At 39.8% G+C, this 26527-nt stretch overlaps 1 protein-coding gene across 1 annotated transcript in view; it reads left to right on the top strand.

Annotated features, from left to right (window-relative positions):
* ramp1 (receptor activity modifying protein 1) overlaps positions 1 to 26178 on the top strand; it is a 62626-nt gene extending 36448 nt beyond the window's left edge. The window contains exons 2-3 of the mRNA XM_022741071.1: positions 3444 to 3579; positions 25923 to 26178. Of these exons, the coding sequence (XP_022596792.1) occupies positions 3444 to 3579; positions 25923 to 26178 (392 nt within the window). The remainder of the gene's footprint in view (positions 1 to 3443; positions 3580 to 25922) is intronic.
* The last annotated feature ends 349 nt before the right edge of the window (positions 26179 to 26527 follow it).

The following is a 26527-nucleotide window of genomic DNA, read 5'->3' as shown; positions in this document are numbered from 1 at the left end:
TCCCAGTATCCAGAGGAGTTGTGTTGATTTTAATCTCAAATACACAACTTATTGTCAATGGTCACAACTTCTCTTATTAACCTTTACCAAGTTTTAGCTTTATAACCCTAACCCTTAAAGTGATAGTTCCGCTTATGTGACACAGGAATGTGTGAGGTACTTATCTATAGTTAGTGTATTACCTGCAGTAGATTCAGATCAGCACACTCCCAGTTTGGACAGGCAGCAAGAGCACAAAAAAGTTTTTTAGTCACTTTAAAAAAAAAATGCCCACCCGAAAAAGCTAATATCAGTTGAGGTGGATCTTTAACTTTCCTTTGACACTACAGTTTGTGAACTGTATTCCTACACATGAGCAAACATACGCTGCACACTGTAATACACTGGCTCTGTATAACACACGTCACACAACCCCACATCAAATAACCCCAGCTATTCCTTTAGTTGTACTGGTGCCATGCGCAGATATTATGAAAAAGAGATTTTAAAAATGTCTTTGAATGTTTTCACAGAATCATCCAATATTAATGTTCTTTTCTAGCAGCAAGGTTGTGTTTATGTTTTCATTATATTCAACCTCCCGTGGCCATGTGGATAATGACAACTGTCGTTAGAAGCAGCATTAGCTAAAAAGCGGCTGCCTAAACTGAACCCAACTTAAACCAAAGGGGTGGCAGATCATTGAAAGCCACTGAATAACAAGGCTGACCCGCCAAAAGGGTCGCCAAGATCATAAAACGCTCCAGTGGGTCACTTTGGAAAGTGATGTTTTGTTTGTTTTGTTGTTTAGTTTGGAAGACTCAGTGTTCCAAAAGAGACTGCGGACACGACAAAAATCTGATTTGCAGAAAAATATGCAAACCCCCCCCCCCGTCTATCGTTTCTGCTCCTTCCTTTATGTCCGTGTCTCTCTCTCGTAAACACACACTCGATCCTGATCTCAGTCTTTGATTTGATCACAGCAGGAGGCAGATTCTTTGTAGCAATGTAAACAAGCTATTTGTGTTTATTTTTGATCACCCATTTCAGATTTTTTTTTTCCCCGCCACGTCTTCTTAATGACACAATGACTCGATCGTCCCATGCATCTCTGTTTCTATCACAACTTCGCTCTGCACCATTTCACACACGCATACTCGTAGATGCAGGAATTTGTCATCACATGATACTGTTGATATTAATGATTCTGAATAGGAAGGAAATACTCAAAGAGACACACTAGACCGTCCACACAAAACTGTCATGGTGCAGAAACAGGTTGAGTAGGGAGGTGGGGGGAAGCTGGCAAATGGGGGCTAAATAGAGATGCATATATAGATTCTCTGAGACAAGAGGGAGGAGAAACAGGAGGTTACAATGTAAAACGAGAGTGAGACGAGTCCTGTGGGAATGAAAGAAGAATAAACCTGATAAAAGGTGAAAGAAGGTGTTGAAAATGAGTGGAGGCTGCAGGGAATCAGGATGAGAAGGATAAGGAAGACTGCGTGAGAGGATTGACTGTCTAGTGATGAGTATATTAGTATGAGATCTGTGTCACAATAACTCAGTATTGGTTAATTACTTTCAGCAAAAGCATGTTGTGATGATATGAACTTATGCCTTTGTTTTATGTGTTATGTCCACATTACTGCAGGATCCCCATGTTATCACTGCCACATGTTAGCAGCAGGTTAGCACATGCAACTGAAAAGTCGCTCCTTACCACATTACATTTCACCAGGAGATTCCAGTGAACAAAATGCAACCACATTTTAGTCCAACAGACATGTTGTTGTGGAGAAAAAGTCCAAAAACCTGAGTTTCGTTCATAATTGCTTGACTGATTGAGACCAGAGTTATGAGTGTGATTAAAAGGGTTGAAGAACAGGAACCTTTTTCTTTTGGGTACATTATTTTTGAGCTTGAGCAGAAAAATGGGGATGTCTGGAAACAGGTTAAAGCTGCTGACTGTAATAATTTAAAAGTTTAATTTGCCATTTTGGAAACTACACTTATTTGCTCTCTTGCCGAGAGTTATATGAAAAGATGGAACGCATGCTAGAATCTCTGTAGTAGTTATTGAACATTATTATCAGTTGAATGCTGTGGTTTTATCTCCATGAGACATCAAAGTGTCATTTTATCTTATCCTCTGTTAGCTGCATTAGACATGCATTTTGTTATTTTATTTATTTACTTTTATCTAAAGCGACTCACAAGTGAGGGACATCACTAAAGCTTCAGTGCAGTAGCAGACCTTGAAGTAAAAACTAAATCTGTTCAATGAGGCGAAGCACAAGGAGGTCTTTTGACCTTGTCTCATTATCAGCGCACACAGTCCCAGAGATAATGGTCCAAAGCGTCCTTTTTAACAACTAAAGCGCTCTTCTGCTCACAGACACAACTAGAAAATATCCCAAAATAATTCACTGTAAATACTTCTGTTCAGTGTGTGTGTGTGTGTGTGTGTGTGTGTGGTTTTGGGGATCTTGTAAGGTAATGAAATAGCTAACAGTGTGATAGCAGATGGCGTTTCAGTGTTATGTCCAACAGATGGGGAAACATCTTAGTTTGCAGTGACCCAAAAAGAGACATCAACCTTTACGGTCACTTTCATTCCTAAGTACTTTTTTGTGCTCATAGTGGGCTTCACTCACTGGCTGTGTACTGCACACATGCGCACATGCGCACATGCACACACACACATGGACGGACACACACACACACACACACACACACACACACTTACGCAAGATGATAATGGAACTAAAAATGGGGCAAGTCAAATGGATTAAGCTAATGTATAACAGCCCCAAAGCTGCAGTTATGACAAATGGAGTCAACTCTTCATTTTTCAGTCTTTCCAGAGGAACCCGACTCTTATTTACAATAGCCTTGGAACCTTTGGCAGTAGCAATAAGAGCCAACCCTGCCATTAAAGGGGTGGATGGTGGTGGGTGTGAATATAAGTTAATGCTTTATAATTAGAAGCTTTAATGTGAGACAATACTAAGCTATGACCAAATTAACTGGTGTATTTATTTTCACACTACACACTATATATAAGCACTTATTTGGTATACTTACTTACTGATTCCCCTGTGTTCAGGAAAACTTGTGTCTTTACTTATTTGCCAGTACACTGTCTGATCTGATTTATTTATTGATTTAATCATTGATTGATTTATTTTTCTCCATCTTATACTTCGTTAGCTGTTTTGTACCATGTTCTGTGCCATGTTTGAAATAACAAAAACTTTAACTATAAAATAAAAAAAGGTGCACGTCCTCAGGTTTTCATATCCTGCCCTACTGTTTACCAATTTTAAAATGATTAGAAAAACCTACTCACCGACACTGACTCTGCTCTTTGCTCTCCTCTCTCTCCCCCTTTTCTCTTTCTTCTCTTCTTGTCCTCTCTTGCCCCTCATTCACTTTCTCTTTCCTCCCCCTTGTCTCTGCAGCGTCTCAGTGTGTGTCGGCGCTGGGATGCGGACCCCACTACGAATACGCAATCGAGGAGTTCTGCCTGGCCAAATTCAAACTGGACATGCAAGAGCTCGATCAGAAACACTGGTGTAGCTGGGAGGACACAGTCGAGTGAGTAGGATACACACACACACACACACACACACACACACACACACACACACACACACACACACACACACACACACACACACACACACACACACACACAAAGGGGGAGAGAGAGGCATCCAAACACAAATGCCAACAGATTTACATTCACATGTATTAGCTCCAATTGCAATCCCATCCTCTTTGTTAGTTTTAATGCGATAAGAACATTAAATGCCTAAAATGGGATTGTAATATGTTCCCTAAAAGCCTCAAATGACCAGTTTAGATTTGTTTGTTTCTATCTGGAGGTCTATATAATGTCTTCCAACAGCTGACTGTGATGAGTGAGAGACAACAGAGAAAGAGAGAGAGAGGGAGAAAATATAGAGGGGTGAGAGGGAAACAAAGACCCGGTATCAAGAACAAAAGCTGCACTTTTGCATAAACAGAGATCTCTTGTTCATGCGCAAATATTATCTTTGCACTCACTGAAAAAGACATCTGGCAACACAGGTTTTCACAATCGGCGGTACAACTTGAGTTAGCTACTGGCATCAATTAGCACAATTGAATAATTACATAAAATCATCTACCCCCTACTTGACTGAAAACAATAAAACCCTCATTCTGAAATGTGTGGTTATCATTTACCAGCTAGAGCTCATAACTCTCCTCACCAGTAATAGCTACCTTGGAGAGGAATCTCAACCTTTGCAGGTTGTTCCAGTCTCATGAGCAGCATTGTCTCTGCGCTCCTGAGAAGCACCAACTGCTGCTTTTGAAACTTTCACACAGCTTCGGCTCTGAGCCATGGACAGATTATGAGATAACGGACATCTGGGTACAGACTTGTAAAAGGCCCCTCCATCCCTCCAGCATAAGAGCAAGAGCCACTGACACAAGAGACATCTCTTTGTGGTTGTGTTGTCTCTCATAGTTGTTGTGTTGTGTTTCTTTGTGGTGGTTCCATGTGTCTTTGAAGCTATTTTTTCAGTCAATTGATTTCCCAAGAAGAAATGTACCAATTACTTAAAACTGATGCTCTGGCCCTGACCCTGCCGGCCCCTGGGCCTGTGCCCGTTAAGCCCCTGTAGTATTCCATCCATGGCCTGAGCCAACTACGTCATTCCAGGTTTGGAAAAGCCTAATTTGGGTAAAGGAGCATAGTTTCTTGACTTGTGTAAGGCCTTTGATTGTCAGTCAGCCTGTACTTTGAACTAAGTAGTCTTAATATAAATAGTATTATTACTCTCAAGGGGATAAAATTATACTGCACAGACTGTGCTGGTGTTTGGATAAATAATGACCTCATCAGCAGAAGCCTGAGATGGCCTTTTCAGGCCTCTGTTTTTCAATGTGTACATCTTCCATCTACCTGGAGATCTTTACATATGCAGATGACATGTTAGTTTATGCTCATGTGTCAGACACTGTCAGGAAACGTTTGGTTACAGCAGTAAGTATGAAATAAAACCGGCCTATAATCTAAATTCTACATTAAGTTAAGAAAGAAAATCTAATACAGGTATTACTTTAGTGCTCTACAGGAACAAGCTTTCCCAGATCTCAGCAATTAACTTGATGAATGGACTGTTACCAGTTATCAAGAGAAATGATGCCCCAACCTCATTCTTTAAGATTCAGGCTCTAAAAGCTGGATAGAAAAGCAGGGCAATGTTGCCACTGTTATATACTTGAAGTTTGACAGCTTCATTTTTTATCAGATTTCTCTCTGGTGTTTAAAATAACTCACAAGCTGCTTCTCCACTGTTCAAGAGCTTTGTTCAGCTCTGCTCTGAGCAAATGTACCAAGCTTAAAGGTCAAGTTCTGCCTTTTCTTTCCAGACCATTAAATAATTGAAAGCTCCTCCTGATAAACTGAGAACTCAAAAAATAGATTTAAATTTGATTTTATAAATACCTGTATGTTTAGGTTTACATTTGTAGATGTCTTTATGAAACATTATAACTTGAACATGGGAGTAACTTCACTTCTATATTACATTATATTCTGTATGGATTGTATTGTATTGTTTTATTGTGTCTATCTCTCCAGGGACTGCAGAAGTAAAGCACTGCAGCTGGTGGCTAAATTGCTTTAAAGCTCCTCCTCATATTGTTGCTTTAGGTTAAAGCTGGTAGAACATGGTTCCTGACAGTAAATGTAATTCAAAAGATATTGTTGTCTGATTTCTAATTTGCTTCTGCAGAGTGTTTCTCAAACCACAGACTTTGGTCTATAGTAACTGGACAGCAATTGTGCAAAGAGCATTATAACTATTTTCAAATGTTTGTGTCAAACCTCGCCACAGACGACTGAAAAAGCAGGAAAAGAAAAAAAAAAGAAAAGACTAGTGAATGAAAGATTGAAATGTCAAAAATGGTTCAGCTGAGGAGAAAAGGTCAAATATCAGGACAGTTGCTCCCCCTTTGAGGAAAAGCTGCATTCTGGCCAAGCTGCCACTGGGGATATCTAATTTAGCTGAAAGGACATTTGGTGTCTGTGTACGTGTCTCTATGTGTGTGTGTGTGTGTGTGTTTCAGGAGAGTTGTGCACAGTGCCTTCCTACCTCTCAGTATATCTGTCACCACGAGGTTATAGTTTCCTCGGCTCTCTGGTCTCTCCTCTATCCTCAGCTGTCACTCACCACTGTCACATCAGCCTGAGTTTATATGCCGCTCCCATCTCATGAAGCACTCAACACTGTGCCGAGCAGCAGCTCAACTGTTCTTCACTGTGTCTTGGTTCTAATTTCTCCCTCTACGCATGAAATCTCTCTAACTGAATAGAAACAGCACAAATCTTAAGTAGATTGATGAATTATGCCCCTGTGATCGCATTCCTCATCATTTTTAATGCGCGCTTACATTTTTCATGAACGTATGGTTCCCAAAGTACACGCTCCTCCTACTGTATGTGCTGCTGTAAAGCCCTGTCAATTACACTGAACTGTCGCTTATTGTCACTGCAGTATATACATTATTAAATGCTTATGTGTATTTCCCTCAGATACCAGAATACACTGTACCTACTCCCATTATACTTTCACAGAGGAAAAGGCTTGAAGTGACTGTGCACGACTGCCTTTATTCTGCATGAAAACATTTTTGAATTAAATACAGTTCTTCAAAAAAGGGGACAACTGTCCTGTCTGAAACTGTGCCACCGTGTGCCTCATCTTTCGTTCCCTCACTTCCTCTTAAATCCCCCTCTGCTGTATACTTTCATGGTTTTTTATTTGCTTTAGTTCATCTCCTATTCTTGTATTATATACCCTAATGTCTCTCAGGTACTCATGTTAAGATATCGCATGTTTATTTAGTGATATGTCTAATGCATCTGTACTCGCCAAACCCCACAAGCAGTTATCGTTAAGGCATGCTGTCAATATGTTGTAGTGTCCATATCAAATGCCAACATGCAACCAGAAAGGTACAGCAGCATGCCTCATGCCAGCTTTACACCAAACGACTTTTCAAGTGATTTTACTGTCACAGACTCATTTTCGATGCCGGGATAAAATCATGAGAGTTTGGCCAGAGTTATGGCACGCTCCCATTATCACGTCTCGTTTGGTGGAAGGTGATTGTCTGAGCTGTCTTAACTCAGTCTTTTATTGGTCTTGACGTTACAATAAAATCAAACATGTTTAATAATAGCTTTTAGTCTTGGCTCATGCAGATAGTGACGTTCAGTGACATGAACGCTGTCAACGTCTCCAGCACCGAACAGGAAGCAGCAAACCCATTTGATAGTGAGCATGGAGGCGAGACTGTGAGAAATACATAAGGACGGCATGGGTAATTGGACACAAGGAAAATTATTTCAAAATAAAAGAGGAAATCATAAATACAAAGGCTTAACAGGGGCTAACCATGACAATTATTGTGTTGGGTTACAAAGTTTATATAAAATGATAATGATTTAAAATTTCAAAGAGCAAAAAAGTCTGAAAAAGGTCTTTTCAAACTCTTCTAGTGTGTGGTAGGCAGTAGACAGGCAACCACACTGTGACTCACCACTCAGTACAGGGCCTTCTCACTCCCATTCACAGCTGATGGGTAATCAGACAGAATGACACAATCTGAAAATGAATATTAGTCCCGCTGACTTGCAGGTGACAGAGCTAATCAGTGAGTCACTGTAAAGTTCATCAACAGAGAATCACTTCAGTGACATCTCTGTAGTTTAACAACACATTTTCTATGACAGCTACTTTTGAGAAAAGCCTGCCTTACTTGAATAAGCCTTTTTTTTTGTCACAGAAGACATTTTGAATTGTCATAATAAGACAGGTACAAGTGATACTAAAACATTAACAATGGCTCTGCTCTTTTCAAGAGTCCCAGTAAGTCATCACAGTGTGACAGTGAGCCAGCATGCACAGTACCAGGACCCTGAAACTGGAGCAGCTAAATGGAATTCAGACATCATTCATCTTATTATTTATAGCTCCGGCCCGTGGCATACGCAGTGTAGGCGAATGCTAGGGGCGCTGTCATCCATAGGTGGCACCGCAAATGAGGGAAGAAAAAAAAAAATCTAAATGTTTAACTTTTACTATTTACTTATACTATTTACAACTATTATTTTGAAATATTACATAAGCCCACACAACAACATGACTACATACCAAAGCCTATTAAATAATGGAGAGGCTCGTTACACTTTACCTGCTCTGTGGGAAGGGGATGGGCAATAATCTGACATGACCCCAGATAAGACGTTGTATCTTTCATCATGTCCAAGATGACCAAAGCTCTCTGGCGCCCAGGGTAGAAAAAGAAGAAAGGGAGAGGAGGAAAAACAGGGAAAAGACAGAGGTACAGTAACGTGATGAAATTAAGATAGTCTGTTGCATTGGTAGTTACCTGTTGTTGGAGCAGAGTGTTAACTTGTTGGCTTACTTCTGGACAAGAGTAACGTGGTTTGCTAATCAATAAATAGCTAGAGTTGACGTCACCTCCCACTCCCACCTTAAATTCGTCAGGGAAATTTGGAAATATTAATGTTATGCCTATTCAGGTGTTGTTTTCACCTGCTGGCTGTGTCATACATTTTTATTGACATCCGGTTAGCCATGTTTGCCCTGCTTTTCACACACAGTTACTAAACTGAAATGAAATTGTTCATTTATGCTGCGTGCCATCTTCATTTACTCCTAGCCAGTAACATCTAGGCTGATCTCTACATGTATAATCTGCAATCTTCTTAATCTGTCAAAAGAAAGGTAACACTCGTGAGATTCATCAAGAGGTGTAAGTATCAGCCTAGATGTTACTGGCTATGAGTAAATGAAGATGGCGCACAGCATAAATGAATACTTTTATTTTCGCCTAACAAAAATGACACTTTCAGAGTGAAAATCCCTTTGTAATTATGCAGAGCCAGACCAAAACCTCTACTATACCATACTACAACATCTGAACATTACATGTCTCAAAACTGATATTGATATAGTGATGCAGAGCAAAACTAGAGAGATTGTAGTAGAGGCATTTCTAGGTGAAATCTCCAAATTTTTCCACCCCAACCCTAAATAAAAAGTTCTAAACACACACATAATTATAAAATTCAAACATATCTGATATATAAAATACATATAGACACACTGTGAATACAGCTGAATACAGTTTTCACTGAGTTTAGTAAATCTGTGTCAGTACTAGATTCACCTACCAAATGGAGACAAAAATGTAACCATGTAATCACCTAATCACTTGGGTAGGGAAACTGTGCAGACCTTTCCCCTTGGCAGACATAAACACAGACGGCTGGATCGACTCAATATGAAAGCGAGACACTAGCGGATTGTGAGCACCAGACAAAACTTGCCCATGTGTGCTGTAGAACACATTATGCAGCTACATTATGCATATTACATTTGCAGTTAATATTTTTTGTTTGTGCAATAATTTTTAATGTCTTCACTGGTTTCTTTAATATCTTATTTTTTGCAATGCCTTATTTATATTGTATTTATAATTTATTTTATGTCACTTGTTTCTAATACGGTTTTTATTTTGTGGGCTATTTTCTATTTAAAAGGAAAGAAAATCTTGGGAGACAAAGCTGTGCAGTTTCTGTGTGAGTGTATGAACACTGGTAGTGAAACTGACTGCGATGCAAGGGGGGTGCCAGATAAAATCTTGCCTATTTACACCTGTGCTTTCCTACCTTGACATGTTTTCACAGGTATATATAGACAAGAAACTATTAACAAAAATGTCTGCATTCACAGTATAATGGTCAGATATTCACAGTATCTGAAATTGTTGGATGATGCCATCATCGTTAGTGAAACTGCTGAAGTCCACCGATAAACTCAAAGATCCTTCAGTTTATTACATGCTTTATATAACCTCCTAAATCAATTTCACAACATGTCTCCCCGTGCTGCGTGTAGAGAACCTTAAAGGACCACACCAGTGTTCTTGCAATTTTTTTATCTCCTTAACTACTAATTATGAAAGTTTTACTTTCCTGCAGTTTTTTAAATACATGTTGTAGATTTTCAGATTTTTTAATGTATTCTTTCTTCCATCCTTGTTTCAGAAAAGTCTGATAATCAGTTTACAGACTTTTGGAAGTTTCTCCATTTGTTTTATCTGTCACAGTGAACATCAAAGTCTTACCTTGATGTTGCATGCTAATGCAATTTAAGTGCTGATTGAAAAGACTTGATGCTTGCGGTGATGGAGTACAGCACTCAGCCAAGTTTAAAGCGTCTGCCAATAGATTTTAATATGGAGTGGAAACCAACAGCTGTCCGCAAGACAGGAAGAATACATTAAAGTACTAAATGGACTAAAACATGCAAAATTATTACTTTTAAGGTGTGGAAAGTACTGGTGCGTTTAGGTATTTCACTCCAGCTGTGGTAAAACCACGGTGGTGAACCTTAGCAGAAAATTGTTTACATGCAATCACAGACTCCAGTATTACCATACACCCAGTGCATACTAAGTCATGTTTAAATGTGCAGCTCAATGAATCAATAGAGTGTGTAATGTCAGGCTTGTCTAATTACTTCCAGCCACAATGCCCAGGGTGGTGACACGGCAACACTAATGGTACAATGTCACCTCAGCACGACTGACTAGCTTTTAGAAAAGTATTTATAGCCATTTTACCCTGAACAACAGTAGAAAGGTTTTATTATGAGCGAAAGCAATCACTTCAGAAAAGAATAGACAACCGCAGTTCCTTGTTGGCAGTGTAAAAGACAGTGACATATATTTATACATACAAGGAACCTAGCTTGGGAGAAACTCTAATACATTTTTAATACTCTCACAACTGTGTGGCTGTAGGGAGTTTCTAGGGCACAGTCAATCTGTTGACACTGATCTATCTTCAATTGAGACTAATCAAATTATTCTGGTCCTGGCTCTGCTGTGAAAAACATGTGGGCTTTGTTAGTAAACCCTTCGGGTGCGCGCATCTGATCTGTGCGGTTAGGTGTGTGATAATTCAGAAGAAGAATGTTGTTGAAATGAATCATTTTGCTCCACCAGCGCTCAGGTACACACAAGACACTTTGCAGATGGAAAATATGATGCGTGGACTAATGCAGATGGAAGGCAGAGGGAAAGATGTGGACATCCAGCTGGAGATGGGAATGATAACATGTCACCATCTAAGTTCAATTTGAACATTTTCCAGCATGATGCTGGCACTGCTTGAACACTCAGGTTCAGCATTTTAATCCATTGTCTGACATGTGTCTTCAAATTGGTGCATAAAATATGATACATTTGTGTCTCATACATATAACTTTACAACTCATAAAAAATAAAGTAGGAAACATGTCAGTATGTTAATTATTGAGACTGTCCTCCTGTAAAAAAAACAAGTCCATAGGTCATTTGTTCATTAGGACCTATAGTTACATTTTGTTGTTAGGCGACATCTGGTGGCCGTAGTAATTATGACAGGAGCAAAAGAAAAATTACGTAGCATAAAGAGCTGTAAAGTTCATGTCAGGAGGAGGTTGTAGTGGATGGATGGGTCAACAAAACACAGGAATAAGACACAGGAGATTGGTGATCGATTCCCATGTGAAACCAGTAGTTTTTGCTGTTTCTATTATCCATGACCGACAAGGTTAACCAGGTTGCTATCACTGTAACCATGACAACAAAGATTATCTGTTGAGGAAGTACTTATCTTAACCCAAATCACGATCTTTCTTCCTAAACCTAACCAAGTAGTTTGAGTGCCTAAACCTAACCAAGCCATGACTGTTATTATAGTAAACATGGCGATGTTGTTACAGTCTGTGTGTTTATTATTGTAACCATGACAACTGAGGTCCGGTTGCACAAACCATCTACATCAGATTAGTCAACAGAAGCAAGAACAAGCTGAGTTGTGGTTAGGAAGCAGCTATCAAGCTGTTTGAACTGTTAGCACAGTTGGCCATCATATGACCATTCATAGCCTGACAGCACACCACACCGTGCCCAACAGCACAAAGCGCTAACTGGCCAGCACTTGACCACAGTCTTAACCATAAATCCTTATTTCACTCTATATCTTTTATTTCCATCATGATATTTTCTCATTCAGCCGTTAAAGCGCTCACTAAAGTTTTTATAGCTTCAGGGGCCTGGGAGCCGCTACATGAGGTCAGAGTGTCACAGTCTCCTCAATAATACACATGCCACCCAGGTCACTGCCTGTGCTGGGAGGATGTGTAGAGATTCACTCTGCACCTGTAAAGCTGATGGTGTGTGGTCAAAGAAAGTACTGTTGGTGTTTCATGTTAAAGGAACTATTTAGAGGAAAATAAGCAGAAAGAGGTGCTCACTGTGTGGCAGAAAGGGCATGAAAAACAGAACAAAGAGCAGCATAGGCCTTTGCCTCCCAAAAGGAAAGGAAAGGGAAGAGGGGTAGGAGAGGAGATAAATGAGACGCACCTGTGAGCCGGGGGAACGGAAAATGTCTGACAAAAAGCAGCATGGAGGGGAGCAGAGAGGAGTGAGAGTTAAAAGGAGGAGATAACTTAAGAAACTCAATCCAGTTTCTGAACAATCTACCGAGCCTCTTAAAAAAAACAGGGGACTACATAAAAGTAACAAGAGTGGCAGTTGTACAAAAGAACCGGCCTGATTTTCCTGGATCACCCTAAACAATCCTGGACATAGGAAGTGTGCTGATCCCCGGAGTGTGATTGGTTTGTCTGTCTTCCCTTGGATATGTTCGGAAGCTGTTCCCCGCCTGGGTTGGATCTCAGATCTCAAGAAAACCCATTAACCCATTCACACTCATTAACACACAACTCACAACAATCACTGTACCAGAAACTAATTAAAGGACTTTTAGATTTAGCTTAGGAACTGTATTTAAATGTGATTTATTTCTGTTTCTTATACGGATATGGGATATATATATTGTTTGGATTAACCTATATAATTGGTTAAAAAAAGAGAAAAAAAATAACTAAAAAAGATTTGATTTGGAAGTGTCGAAGAAAGACTTTGAATTAGATTTATAATCTTATTTTGATTTGAGTGCTTTGATTGTTTTGATCATGCTTTGGCTCCAATAGCATTTAATTGATGAAGATGCTTTGGTAAATGGTATTTATTTCTCTCATGTTGTTTACTTTTGTAGTTAGGGTAATAGACCAACTGGGTTATGTTGCCAAGTTAATTATATGTTTATTTAAAAAAAAAGAAGACAGGATTGGGATTGTTCTTATTATTCTCCTGTCTGGCGCCCAACACTTTGAGTAACTATTTCGTTCCCCTACGCTACAACTATAACTGGCACCATTTTTACATTCAAATATGGGGCAATTATAAAACTGCTGGAGAGGAAAATAGAAAATGATTTCAGCTGTTACGTCCAATTACTTGGTGCCAGTGACATCTCTGAACAAACAAAGTGACAGTTTAATTGCTTCAAGTGTCTGAGACTCTACAGTGAACTTTTCTGCAGCCATTATAACATAAAATGCCTTGTAGCAAAAAAAGAACAACAAAAAAAAAATTAATCCAATGACCACAGTAATTATAAAATACAACTTGATCATAGCTGTTTATATCTCATAAGAACAACTTGAATGTCCAACCGATTAGTCACTTCCTCTTTGCAGTCCATATTAATATCAAAGTGCTGTACATTGAATTAATTGTTCTTGAGATAAATAAAAATGCTCCTTTATCCTCTGAGACTCTGAGTCAGAGGCCACGTGTTTGACTGACAGCTGAGCGAGAAGGAGGAATAAGAGTTTGTTTACGAGCTCGTTCTGCAGGACGAGGTGCAACCCAAGATATGTGTCCATCAATATCACTTGGACTTTGACAAGCTGTGAAGCTACACTTGTTCTTATTTGTTATTAATACAACAAGCTGAAACTAAGAACACTACTTATTATCTGAAAGAAAAGTAAACATGGAAAACAAGAGCTCCACAACAGCACTAAAAAAACAAACTTTAACATCAACAACTTGAGATAATCTGCTGTTTATAAATATGTATGGAGTCTATTAATGATGCTTTTGCTGTAGTCAATCCATCTGCCAACCTCAGCAGCAGAAGACCCTGTGGGCTGTATCAGCTCATCCGTCCGCTCTGTCTGCTGGGTTAGTTGGCTAATTATGGCACATTATTACATTACTGCGTTTGGCGGCAGTAGCTTAGCATAGCCTCTAACACACACACACACATGCACGCAGGCACGCCCGTACGCACGCACGCACACACACACACACACACACAAACTACTCTGACAAACACTTGAAAAACAACTTCAGCGTTCTTTCATTTTTATTTTCATTTAATGTGTAAACAATCGCACACGAATTCTCAGAGGAGAAAATATTTTCTGGCATAAAATAGATGTTTTTCTCCTGCTTATTAATCCCTGTCGCCTGCTACATTTCTTTAGAGTCCTCATTACATGTCTTTGTGTTCTCACTTTTACAGTGCACTATGCTCATTTTTCTCATTTACTGTGTTTCCATGTGAGCTATGTATGTATGTTGATTCAGGGCTCTTACTGCTAGGGTAACCACTTTGTCATGTGACCAAGTAATTCTTTAAATCAGCTTGTTCTCAACCAGCTGGGCTTGCATAAACACAGGATCACAATACAGTACAACGGGTTTTCCAATAAATCCAAAGACCAATATTGTGTTTCTGATTAATCCTAATTAAGATCTAATTCTCTCCGTTTGACCTTGTCTCTGTTTTTCATACTGCAGGCTCCGAGTTTAAAAATAGCCCCGTTTCTTGGTTTTACAAGAGCCTTTTTTTCCCCTTGTGTGGTTGTTGGAGGGTATTTTGGTTGGTCAGTCATGCATGCCTGTCAGCCATCTGTAATAATTTAAAAACCCTTTTGTGGGTGAGCTCACATCGGGTTATGTGCAAACCCGGGCCAGAAAAATCCATGCAGCTCAGTAGTGTGGAAAGCTAGCTCAAGTTCCCTTTCAGTGGATCTCTGATTAAACGGCTGATTAGTCTGTGATTAGAGATGGATTGACGTGTGTTTTTACAGCTCCAGTGACTGGATGGCATCCAGCAGTGCCTGGATTGCCCCACAACTACAGCTGTTATACAATGCATGTGAAAAAACATGAGGACAATGATTTGAATATTTGGTTTTTCATTTGTATTAGCATGATATGTCATGGCTGGACATAAAGCAGCCTGTCACTGCATCTTCCAATAAGATTATGTAATTATCATTTGACCTGATTTTTTTTATTTATTATTCTCCATATATAGACATAAAGAATACATAAAAATCAGTGTTATTCAGTTTTGTGAATGCTTTTTTTATGAAATAAACTGCACTTCTACAGCACTTTTCTAGTCTTATCGACCACTCAAAGTGCCTTACACTACAAACCACAGTCACCCATTCACACACACATCCATGCAGCCCTTTTACCATTTACACACTCATACCATCAGAGGCAATTTGGGGTTCAGTATCTTAGGACATTAAGACACCAAGGACACTTCGACACGTGGACTGACGGAGCCGAGGATCAAACGACTGACCTTCTGATAAGTGGACAATTAGTGAACGACCCGCTCTCCCGCCTCCTGAGCCACAAATTACATTTATTTACAACTAATTTGCAACAGCAAATACATTTTGAAGGAAACGTAATTGCGACCAGATTTTTCTATTACGGTAACTTCTAAGAATGTGTTGTTAATTTGTTTATTTGGCCAGTCAATACTGAACACGTGCGTAAAATGTTAACAAAGGTCTGTTTTCTGCCAAAATATCTACAGCAAAATATCCACGTGTTGTGATTACAGCGTTATTAACCTTCTTTGTAAAGGTGTGGTTTAATACAGAATACAGTGACTTCAATATGTGTATTTACATTAAACCAAAACCACCATCTTTCCCTAACCATAACCAAAGAGCCTTTGTTGCGTAAACCTCAGACAGGAGTCTGGGATCCAAACTCTAGTCTGTGTGTGACAGTCACATGCTCTGTTCACCCACCGCCCACCCAAACCACCTCCTGGTGGTGACTCTGCTGCTATTAATAAATATGGGGCTTCATTCATTCACACCAAAATAAAAAAAACAAAATTATGTTGCCTGTGAACATAATCCAGGCAGCAGTTACCTGGCACCCACAACACTATTGGAAAAACATCTTCATATCATATGAATGGATTGCATTTCCTTTTTCTCTTCTTTTTTGCTGTAAAAACAGCTTGAAGCCTAATTCTTTATAATCTTCTGTCTCCTATATTATTTGTTTTGAGTACATTGGTATTCACACACAGCGCCATCTTTACCTACCTCAAACCTGATTGATTTGAGTATGTATGTACTGGAGCCCTTAGAGGAAAACAACAAGAGGCGTTTCCCTGCTTTAATTGAGCCGTCTCCTTGTTCTCAGCCTTCGCATCAATACTGCAAACATTCACTTTGTGGACTCATTGGTCCCACTGGGTTTCAGCTGAAGCACAAAAGAATCTGGGATGAGTTTGCCCAGGAATATTTTCCTCCTCTTGTTTTGCACCATTGCCTGTCTTTTCCTCTCTCTCTCTCTCTCTCCCTGCCCCTTTGTGTTGTTACACCGCCATTCACCATCATACTGTATCATTCTACATTAACACACACACATTAAACATACTCTAAAGAATGTCTTCTTTTGTTGCCATCTGATGATCTGATTAGAAATAACGGACAGGTCCATTCATAGTAGTTACCTGTAGTTGTTACATTTTGTTCCCTGAGTTTTGCCTCAAAGGCTAAAAAGGCCCAATAGATGCTGTGAGCATCTGATTGCAGTGGCTTGTTAGGGAGGCTCAACCACTCCTCTCTCCACTATGTGTTTTTGAGAAAAATTACCACCAGTGAATTACCAGTGAATAAATATTCAGATCTCTGCCTGCAGGTGTAATATTGCCTAACCCCAATTCTACTTAAACAAGGTAGTTCCAAAATTATAGAGGACAGAATAATTGATATTAATTAATCTGATTGATTGATTTTAAATGAATTAATATTCAAAACAAAGATATACCTGGATGTTTAAAGTGGAGCAGTGTTTCTGTAGGTGGGTCACTGATTTGCTTATTGTCTGGCACAATGACACATGCCTGAGCACACAGCACCACATTTTGCTGCTGCCAGTTTCAGAATATTCCACTGACTGATGTGACGGTGTCTGTAATGCACCAAGAATCACAGCAATATGGCAACAAAAGACGGGGAGGAGGAACACTGTCATCCATGACTGTTTACAATTTAGGTTTCATAATACTTTAATGTTTTGCGAGGGAAAAAAATGCATACACGCAGTGTGTTTGATAATACATTTGTAGTATTGTTTTTTTCTTTTATTTATATTATTTGTATTTTTTCTAATGGTCAGAATATTCTACTGGTCAGTGCAAATGTAGCAGCCTTTATCAAAAGCTAATGAGTCTATGAAAATATCCTCTTGAGAACAAGCCTTGTATAAACCCACTCCATCAGTGTCATGAAGATGTATGTGTCTGTTTTGGCCGGAGTCCTCAGCCGGATTGTTTTGCTGTGAGCCACTGAGATTAGGTTTTGTGCCCAATGGAATTGTATAGACTTAAATCTGTGTTTTGGCTTAATGGTATAAAACAGTATATGTGAGTTAGTTTATCTGTCTGAGTATAGCAGCGATATTTCAGCATCAAGCCAGAACAAACATTTAGACACACGCACAAATCCTGACTCATCTGCTCACACGCAAACATCTCTAAACTGTATACACTGAGTCCCCAAAGCAAAACCATACCTCAGTACAAACACACACAAAGCACTCAAAGTATACCTGCAGTCATTCACGCACACACACGCACACACACACGCACACGCACACACACACACACACACATAAGCACACATGTCAACAAACTTCAAAACGCACTTCAAGCCCCATCCGTGCACATCCTGGCATTGACGGATTTGAAACAGATACAGAGAACCATAGGGTGGGTGTGTGTGTGTGTGTGTGTGTGTGTGTGTGTGTGTGTATTTTGGGGGCCAGAAAAGAACAAAAAATACAATTGGAAAATATATGTACATCATCCAGACTTTGCAAAAATATTTTATCTTCTTCACAAACTCAATGTCCCCCAGAGAAAAAGGGATGCGGGAGGTTAGCAGAATAACAGAGTAGAAGGAAAAAGAAGAACATTGTGTCTGATGTGCTCAGTAGTGACAGTTTTGGCCCCTTTTTTTCCCTTCCTTGGGTTGCAGATAGAGAAATCTCTCCTGTGATCTCTCCGAGCATGACAGAAACAAAAAACGCAATGAAGAGGATTTTTCTTCTGTTTGACGGCCCTAATGAGATCCAGTTTAAGGGTACGACGCTTGGTATAACATTACGGGACAGAGGAGGTTGGTCATTGACCTGGTCATGTTTAGAAACTGAGAACAAGAGAAAATCAGCATAGATGTGTATCTGTGTGTAAGGAGAAAATAATCTCTTTCTTCAAGGAATCTTTTTCTTATCTCATCATATCAGACGTTCCCTCAGTTATAACGAACAAAAGTATAATGACGGTATCGCTGTTGATCAAAACTGTTTGCCGTTTTGCCCCAGAAAGCTGCTTTTGTTTGATCTCCAGTGAGAGTTTCGGCGTCTTTGTTACTTAGCTTCCCCGTCTTCCCTTGTTCTGTGAAGTGCTGTCAGAGACACTTGGAAGAAAAGGAAGATGATCCTTGGCTGAGCATGAACAATTAAAAACTGCTGACCTGATATTTGTATTCATGGTTTATTGTTAGTGAAGCAGCAGCAGCACATAAAGGTCGCTGACTGTTGTGATCATCGATGACAGGAAGCCTTTTGGGTTTTTGATAGGATGTTGAAATCAGGGAAATTAGTTTCTATAACCGAGGGGAGAATGATGAGACCTGACACATCACACAGTGGCAGGAGAGTTTCACCTTCTCTGCAATATCTGTGGATAATTAAGATCAGAGTTTGAAGGTTTATTAGGTGCACAAACTACAGCGCCCCTGAGAGCTCAGCGCACCGCAACTTAAGACTTGAATTACCGCCTCGCAGTTGTATGTCTCCGCCAACCAGCCAAGTTGCAGGAAATTTATATAGTCACAATTTCTCCTTCCTGAGTTACAGAACATTATGATGTCACAGTGAAGTTGACCTTTGACCATTTGGATATAAAATGTCACTTCATCATTTTATCTTTGTGTCATAATTAGTAGATGAATTTGTGAGTTATAACCAAAAAAAACTGAAGTTCTCTCAAGGCGTTATGGAGATATGGTGTTCAGGAGAAAGGTGCAGATGGACGTACGTACGTATGGACAGATGGACAACCCGAAAACATCAGAGTGCTGGCTCTCGCCGGCGCAGACGCACACAAAAAACATGCAAATTCAGAAAACACCTTCATCATTTTGACAACACATGCACTGCAAATACACACAACTACAACCAAAGGCAGAAATGCGCTGGAAGTACCACAAACATCAACGCAAGTGTTTCCAGGGGACGCAAAACAGTGACGAACCCGGATGAGACGAATTATTGTAACTATAACTACTGTTAATAATGTGATGTGATATAATGAACTTATAAGTTCATTATATCACATCACATTATTATATACCCACAGTGCAATGAGAAAATGAGTGTACAACCAATAGTCATTAGTCACTAATCAAGCAAGATATACCATGATGCATTGCTCTTAACTGAAAGAATGAAGAAAGAAAAAGGGCACAAAGAAAATGACCTGAGTAGTGTCTGAAAGTGTTTCTTTTTTTTGTTTTTTTTTTTTTTTGCCAACAACTGCGTCAACACCCCTGCAGTGCTGCTGCAGACCGGCCTCAGTCTAATGAAGGGGAGGGCTGTGGGGTTTTTTTTCACAAAGTCAGTCTGAACACCTCAGTCTCTGCTTCTCAGCACAGCATGACTCCAAGATGTTTGCCTCCCTGATGGTAATTTCACAGAGAGGTTTAACTTAATACAAACTTTTCTTAAATATAATACGACTCAGAGATTGTCAGGAGAGCAATATCATACAAGGCGAAAAAGAATCCTTTTGCTTTGACAGTTTATTTTCTTTTAGAGAAATATGACATATTTAAAGCCAGCAGAAAATAGAAGGTGACAGCATGATATTAAATAAAAACATTTTTTCAAAGTGTGTAAAAGGTTTTTTTTTTTTTTTTTTTAAAGTATCACTCCACCACTTTACCTCCAGCTTCTGTGAGACTGAGAGGAGGTTTTCTTTTGTCAGTAATGTGCGCATGGGAATTTTGTTATTTTGATTATTGGCAAATGTACCAAAGTCAAAAAAACTCATCTCTCATTCCTTGGCCACATCCTAACTTTCCACCGACAACATGACTTCCTTGGCAGAGATCATCAGATTTACTTGTTCCAATTACTGTGAATACTCACTGTTGTCTTTCTGCCTTTGGTGAAGTGACAACAGCACGCTTCATGAAATCCTTATTTCTATCAAATATTTTACAATATCAAATGAATAAATAACGCCATCCATCTACCTTCATGCCTGTCCACCCTCCCCGCTCGGCTCTACGAGTTAAGTGGAATTAAGGAGCAGTTGTGAGTCATTTCCCAAGTCACTTTTACTTATTCATTATCCAGGTTTTATTTATTCAAACTGTGCTCAACAGTCAACAGATCAAACTACTTTAAACAGCATGCCCCTGCCTAATTCAACTGCCTCTGTCCTAGTTTTATTATAAATATAGTCAGTGAGGCAATGAATCTGTCTGCATCTCTTTATTTCTACATCTATATCTGTGTCGTGCTCTGTTTTTCCGCCTCTCGCTGCCTATTTTATTTAAAGAGGAAGCACGCACTCCAAACAAGCAACAGGGTTTCGTGCACACACATCTTTTTTCCATCATTTTTTTGCGTTCATGTTCACACGTTCAGATATAATCATGCGCATTTGTTTTCACATGAACACGAAATGTAATAAATACACAACAGAAGCATCAATTCACAAGTTCAAAGTTTCAGCTAAACGGCCACTTTTTTTCAGGCCCATATTACACACTTCATCTCCCACACACACAATTTAAAAAACTAAAATAGAGGGGAAAAAAAAACCACTCGAGGTGAGAGTGGGCACAGTCACAGACTTGACCGAGCTTACTAACATTATTAGTGTTGTTTATATATCATCCGACAAAGTGATGAACAACAAGAACTTCAGTTTAAACTGAATGAACTCACAAAAACACACCGTACGTCAGCAGTGAAGTGCTCAAACAGAGCTCATGATAATGTTAATTATAATGTGATGTGTTCTGAAATACTGTCTTACAGAAATGTAATCACTATATTAACATAGATTCATTTAAATTCACCTACGTTGATTCTGCCCTCTAGTACAGCTAGAGCGTCCACTGGATAAAGCTCCAGTGTTGTTATTTGGTTTGTCAGTGTAAACATGGGGAAATAGGAAATACACCTTCTCTCCAACAAAACAAAACTGAATATGACAACTCTCTCCCTGTTCTTGCAGTGAACTTCACAAGTTCATTTCAGGCTATTTTTGACTTTACAGAATGCTTTACCCTTTAACAAGAAATGTCTTCTATGTGCATGTGGTTATCAGGAGATCTAAAGTGACTGTAAATAATGGTCAGAGAAAATCTGCATCGCTGCTCAGAGTAGCAAACCCTGCATGAAGCTGTCCCAATGCTTTGTGTAAATAAGACGAACCGTCTCTGTAAACCTTCTCTTCTCCGTCCCGAGGATTAAACTTAGACGGCAAATGGCGGACATACTCAACAAATAGTATCTGAGGAAGCCAACTAATTGTAGAATGATCCATCACAACTTTCATTTGTCCTAACATAAGTTTCCAGAGTGCATTTGGTTGAGGGTGTCTGGCCTTTGTTAAGCCCAGCGATGTAATCAAAAGGCTTTAGCCTCAAAAATGCTGCTGAAAGTTGTTTAACACAAGAGCACTGAACACAGAGCATGTCCAACATTTTTTGACCCAAACTTCAGAATTAATCATTTAAATCATTTTCTCCAACATCAGGAATAGAGCGCTGCTGGAACGAGTCCTAAATCCTGGAAACTAGTTAGCGTTTTAGCATTTCTGGTTCCCTCGTCCTGAAGTCATGTGTTTTTGGTTAGATGACTGAAATAAGGTCTTTGGTTAACAGAAGCTCATTTTCACCTTTTATCCTACGACATAAAATCCTTCTGTAAACACTGCAGTTGTGATTTCTTTACAAATTTGACGTCTCATAAAAAAAAGGCTGCTTGCTCACGAGTGGCTAAATGAGACTACAGAGGTTGTCCGGACGGTGAACATCATCATGCCAAATATTTAAACCACCCGGTCGCCAGATCACCCTCACAGCCTTGTCGTGTTCAAACTTTTGCTTTTGCAAACTATCACTAACTTTCTGGCTTTTGTAGAAGAGGTAAGAGCTAAATCTTAACTTCTAGTCAAGCTTATGGTGGTGATGCTGTAGTCATGTGACCATGGTGTAGTACGTTTATAGCCTAACAATAGCTTTTTACTTCTGGCAATTGTATTAAGGCTTCAAAAATCATAAAAATGGTTTATTTATTACTTCATGCTGAACATAATATATATCATATCATCATAAACTGTTGTTCGTCGCAGAGCTTAATTTCTGCATTAATCCAAAAGGCGTATGTAAAAATCCCATTGGCTTTTTGTCGAGGCGACCATGGTGATGCTAACTTCCAGGTTGGCCTATAAAAATCAGCCCTCCCTGCAACACTGCATGTCCCTGCACCTACAGCTGCCGACAGCAACCCTGCTACCACTCTTGCTGTTTGTTGATGCCAACAGAGAGAACGTCAAATGAAACACTGAGCTGAATGAAAGCTGTTTCGTCAGAGATTTATGTTGTACAGTAATTGAAGAATAGCAACATAGGCCATCAGCTCTATGTCTCAGTACTCACTAACAGCTTTAATTCTTGAGTCGCACTCCTTACGCACACAATCAAGGCTGACTGTCTGTGGAAGGAGATCAGCTCTGGACATCAACATGAGAGGGAGAAATGGTGACAGAAAACCATACATAAGCCCTGCTTGTTAAGCCATTTAAACTGTACACCCTCCTCCTGACTGCATCATTTTTTGTTTCCCCGTCATATTCCTCCCCGCTAACTCTGTCTTTCTTTCTTTCTTTCTTTTCTTTCTTTTGTATTAATTGAGAAAAAAAAACAAACGCTCGCCCTGTGGCCTCAGACAGTGTTGGGTAATACAATAGCAGCTGAATAGTTTAAAAGACGTTAGCACAGTACTGAATGTCTTGGTCACAGCACATGTACATGGTTAGGACAAAGAAGCAGGATGGTGAATAAATGCTGAATAAAAACTGATTCACTCTGTACTCTGTTTCATAAGGCTCGATGACTAAAAGGAAATAGATATGAAGAGGGATTACATAGACACATAGACACATAGTTGCACACTGTCAGCTTTGATTTGACGCTAACTCCAGCCACATGAGGTGAACTGGTAACCGACTACGCCTCCTCCTATTCGCCACCCATGACTCCACTCTGCTGCGACTTCTTTCAGGCGGTGACTCATAAACATCCCCAGCAAAACCTCAGTGCTCGTTAGACCAACAGCGGGACCACAACTCTTTTTCGCAACTCTTTCACAAGTGATTTGTAAAAACTTCAAGGAAACAGCGGAGGAAGGAGGTACACATCAAGACAGAGCGAACTTGCCACCTGAAGCAACCACACAGCTCTGAAGCACTGCACTGGTCCCATGCCAAGCAGCCCTGAGCTGTTTACATCCATGAAACTTCCACAAAGACAAGCCTCGTGTTGGGGTGCAGCATCGAAAGCCGTTAGAATATTAAACAAACATGTTAAATGTTGAGCCGTGCCGACAAGAGAGAACGAGCACAGCAGATTCTCATCACTAGAGACAATGTTTGGATATTAAAGCTGCGTTAATTGATACATAAAACTTTATACTTGATACATAAATATAAACATCGGGTCAGTTTACTACTTGTTATTTGAAAGGGGTCCGAGATAAACCCACAGAGAATTATCAGCAGACTCTGCAGTTCTCTTCATGTTTACAGCATTTTAGCGTCGTTCCGGTTTCACTGTTTTGATTCAGTCTCATGGCTCTCATTAACCAAATTTCAAGCAGCAGCAGACAGCTGTTTTCCTTGAAAAAAAAAAAACTCCACTGTATGCTATCGCACAGCACCAAATGGCAAGCGATAAAAGTTAGCAACTAGCTGCTGAACACAGTGGAGCATTTAGCTGATAAATATGTCTCCCTCAGGACTTGGTGGAGCAAACACAGAGCTAAAAGAAGAGTGAATATTGGATTTAAATTAGCCTGGGGGCCAAGAAACATGACCCAAATAAATGCTAATGTTGCTCTGTACCTCATAGATGTGTAAATTAGCAACTGTTTTCTTGCTACATTAGCCAAAACAGTTGTATATGATGATATTATATCAGTGTCTGTTTTGTAGTTTTTCTGGCCTGTATTTTCCATGAATATGCAGCAATAATAAAATCAATTAGAAAAATTTCTAATAAAGAATTAAAATTGGGAGCTAACATCTGCAGCACAGACTGTCTGTAGTTTAGTTATTGTTTACTTGCATATCCATCAGCTGATTTGCAGTTTTTTTTTACCTATTTCTGGATTGCACTATACAAGACTTCCCTTACTGTTAACTGCAGTGTAGTGAATAGTGATGTCTTTGAATATGTGGGTATAATAATAATATCCACATGAAAATCATTTTAAATCTGGCCATGGCCATGCCATTAATGGATCAATCAAATGGCACAGTGTAAGTGTGCATTCGTGTGTGTGTGTGTGTGTGTGTGGTCAGTGTACATGTGAACTGATGCTCGGACCTTATGTTGGCTTCTATAGGTGTAATGATGTATCTAATTTGTGAAGCTGCAGAGTCCGTTGTGTGCTCAGCCATAATCATGGGTCATTACCTCATTTACCATGGACGACCCACACATATACACACACACACACACACACACACACACACACACACACACACACACACTCACACACACACACACACACACACACACACACACACACACACACACACACACACACACACTACATGTATGATAGGTCTCTTTTTCAGGGAGGGTTTCTAACAGTGAAGGAGAAGTGTTTTGCATTTGAGCTCTGTTGACAACGTGGTACAAGAGTCTTCTCTTACCTCAGCATATAATACATACAAATCTTATTTTATCAAGATTAGATTTTTAAGATAAACCCCTTTTCATTTTACTAATACTGTGCATTTTAAGATGTACCACATAAATAAATTAGAGGTTCTCCTTGTTTTGGTAAATAAACCCTTTCAGTCTAAATGGCTAATTGCCACATCCAGTCCTCACACAGATAGCAGATGACTCTGGGTCCAATCCACTTCCAAAGCCGAAGATTTGCATTTCAGTCGCGTCCATTTTACTGCCCCATTACAGACACACACTGGGTACAGGCTGGGAACACTGGACCTCACGGTCAGTCAGCTGAATCAAAGTAAATGTGGGCAGGCCTCGTGGGAACAACTAGAAAAATAACCCACATCCATTTCTCATCTGGCCCAGTCCCTGTCCAGATGTGAAAACTAGGTCTGCAACACTACTGGCCCATTGTGCCACAGGGCACCATGCGAGGACCATTTTACAGATTCGGGCCAGAGCTCATGATATGGGCAGTTTGACTATTTTTCCTCAGCTGGATGTTAATTTAGCCTTTATAAGAACAATACAACACACAATATGTAAAATCATACCAACAGAGAGCAGGAAAAACGTGAATCTTCACAGTGTAACCTTGTTCCTTTTCTTTTGTGTCACAACATGCAGGATCTACGGTGACCTGACAAACTGCACTTACCTGGTGGCGCTGAAGATGGAGTGCTTCTGGCCGAACCGGCTGGTGGACGAGTTCTTCATCAGAGTCCACAAGCAGTACTTCCGCGACTGCTCGCTCTCTGGACGGCTTCTCAGGGACCCACCCAACCGCATCCTGGGTCCCTTCATCGTGGTGCCCATCCTGGTCACCCTTCTCATGACAGCCCTGGTGGTGTGGAGGAGCAAACGCAGCGAGGGAATCATGTAGTGAAGGGAAGCAAGGGGGGGCTCAGGGTCACAAGACTCAAAGCAAGAGGTACTTTTTTTTTTTATCCTAAGGTTGAACCATTCTCACCTTCAGTGACCAAAGGATCTCTTTTCCTGAGTGTTACTGTTTAAGGGAGAGTTTCAATCGGACCAGAATCTCTATATTATGGACCTGGAGATAAATTTAATTCTAATTCAGTGCTTCATCGCATCTACACCAATATGAAGCCTTTGCAGGTCTAACATGGATTGAAATGATTTCTTTTTCATAGAGCAAAGACATGCTGAACTGCTCACCTGAATCTAATCCTGACCAGAGTAGTGACTGGTGGAAAGAGATTGTAAATATA

This window comes from Seriola dumerili, unplaced genomic scaffold (genome assembly GCF_002260705.1).
Source record: "Seriola dumerili isolate Sdu_G_001 unplaced genomic scaffold, Sdu_1.0 BDQW01000052.1, whole genome shotgun sequence".
NCBI lineage: Eukaryota > Metazoa > Chordata > Actinopteri > Carangiformes > Carangidae > Seriola > Seriola dumerili.
This window is presented reverse-complemented; position numbering and strand designations above follow the sequence as displayed.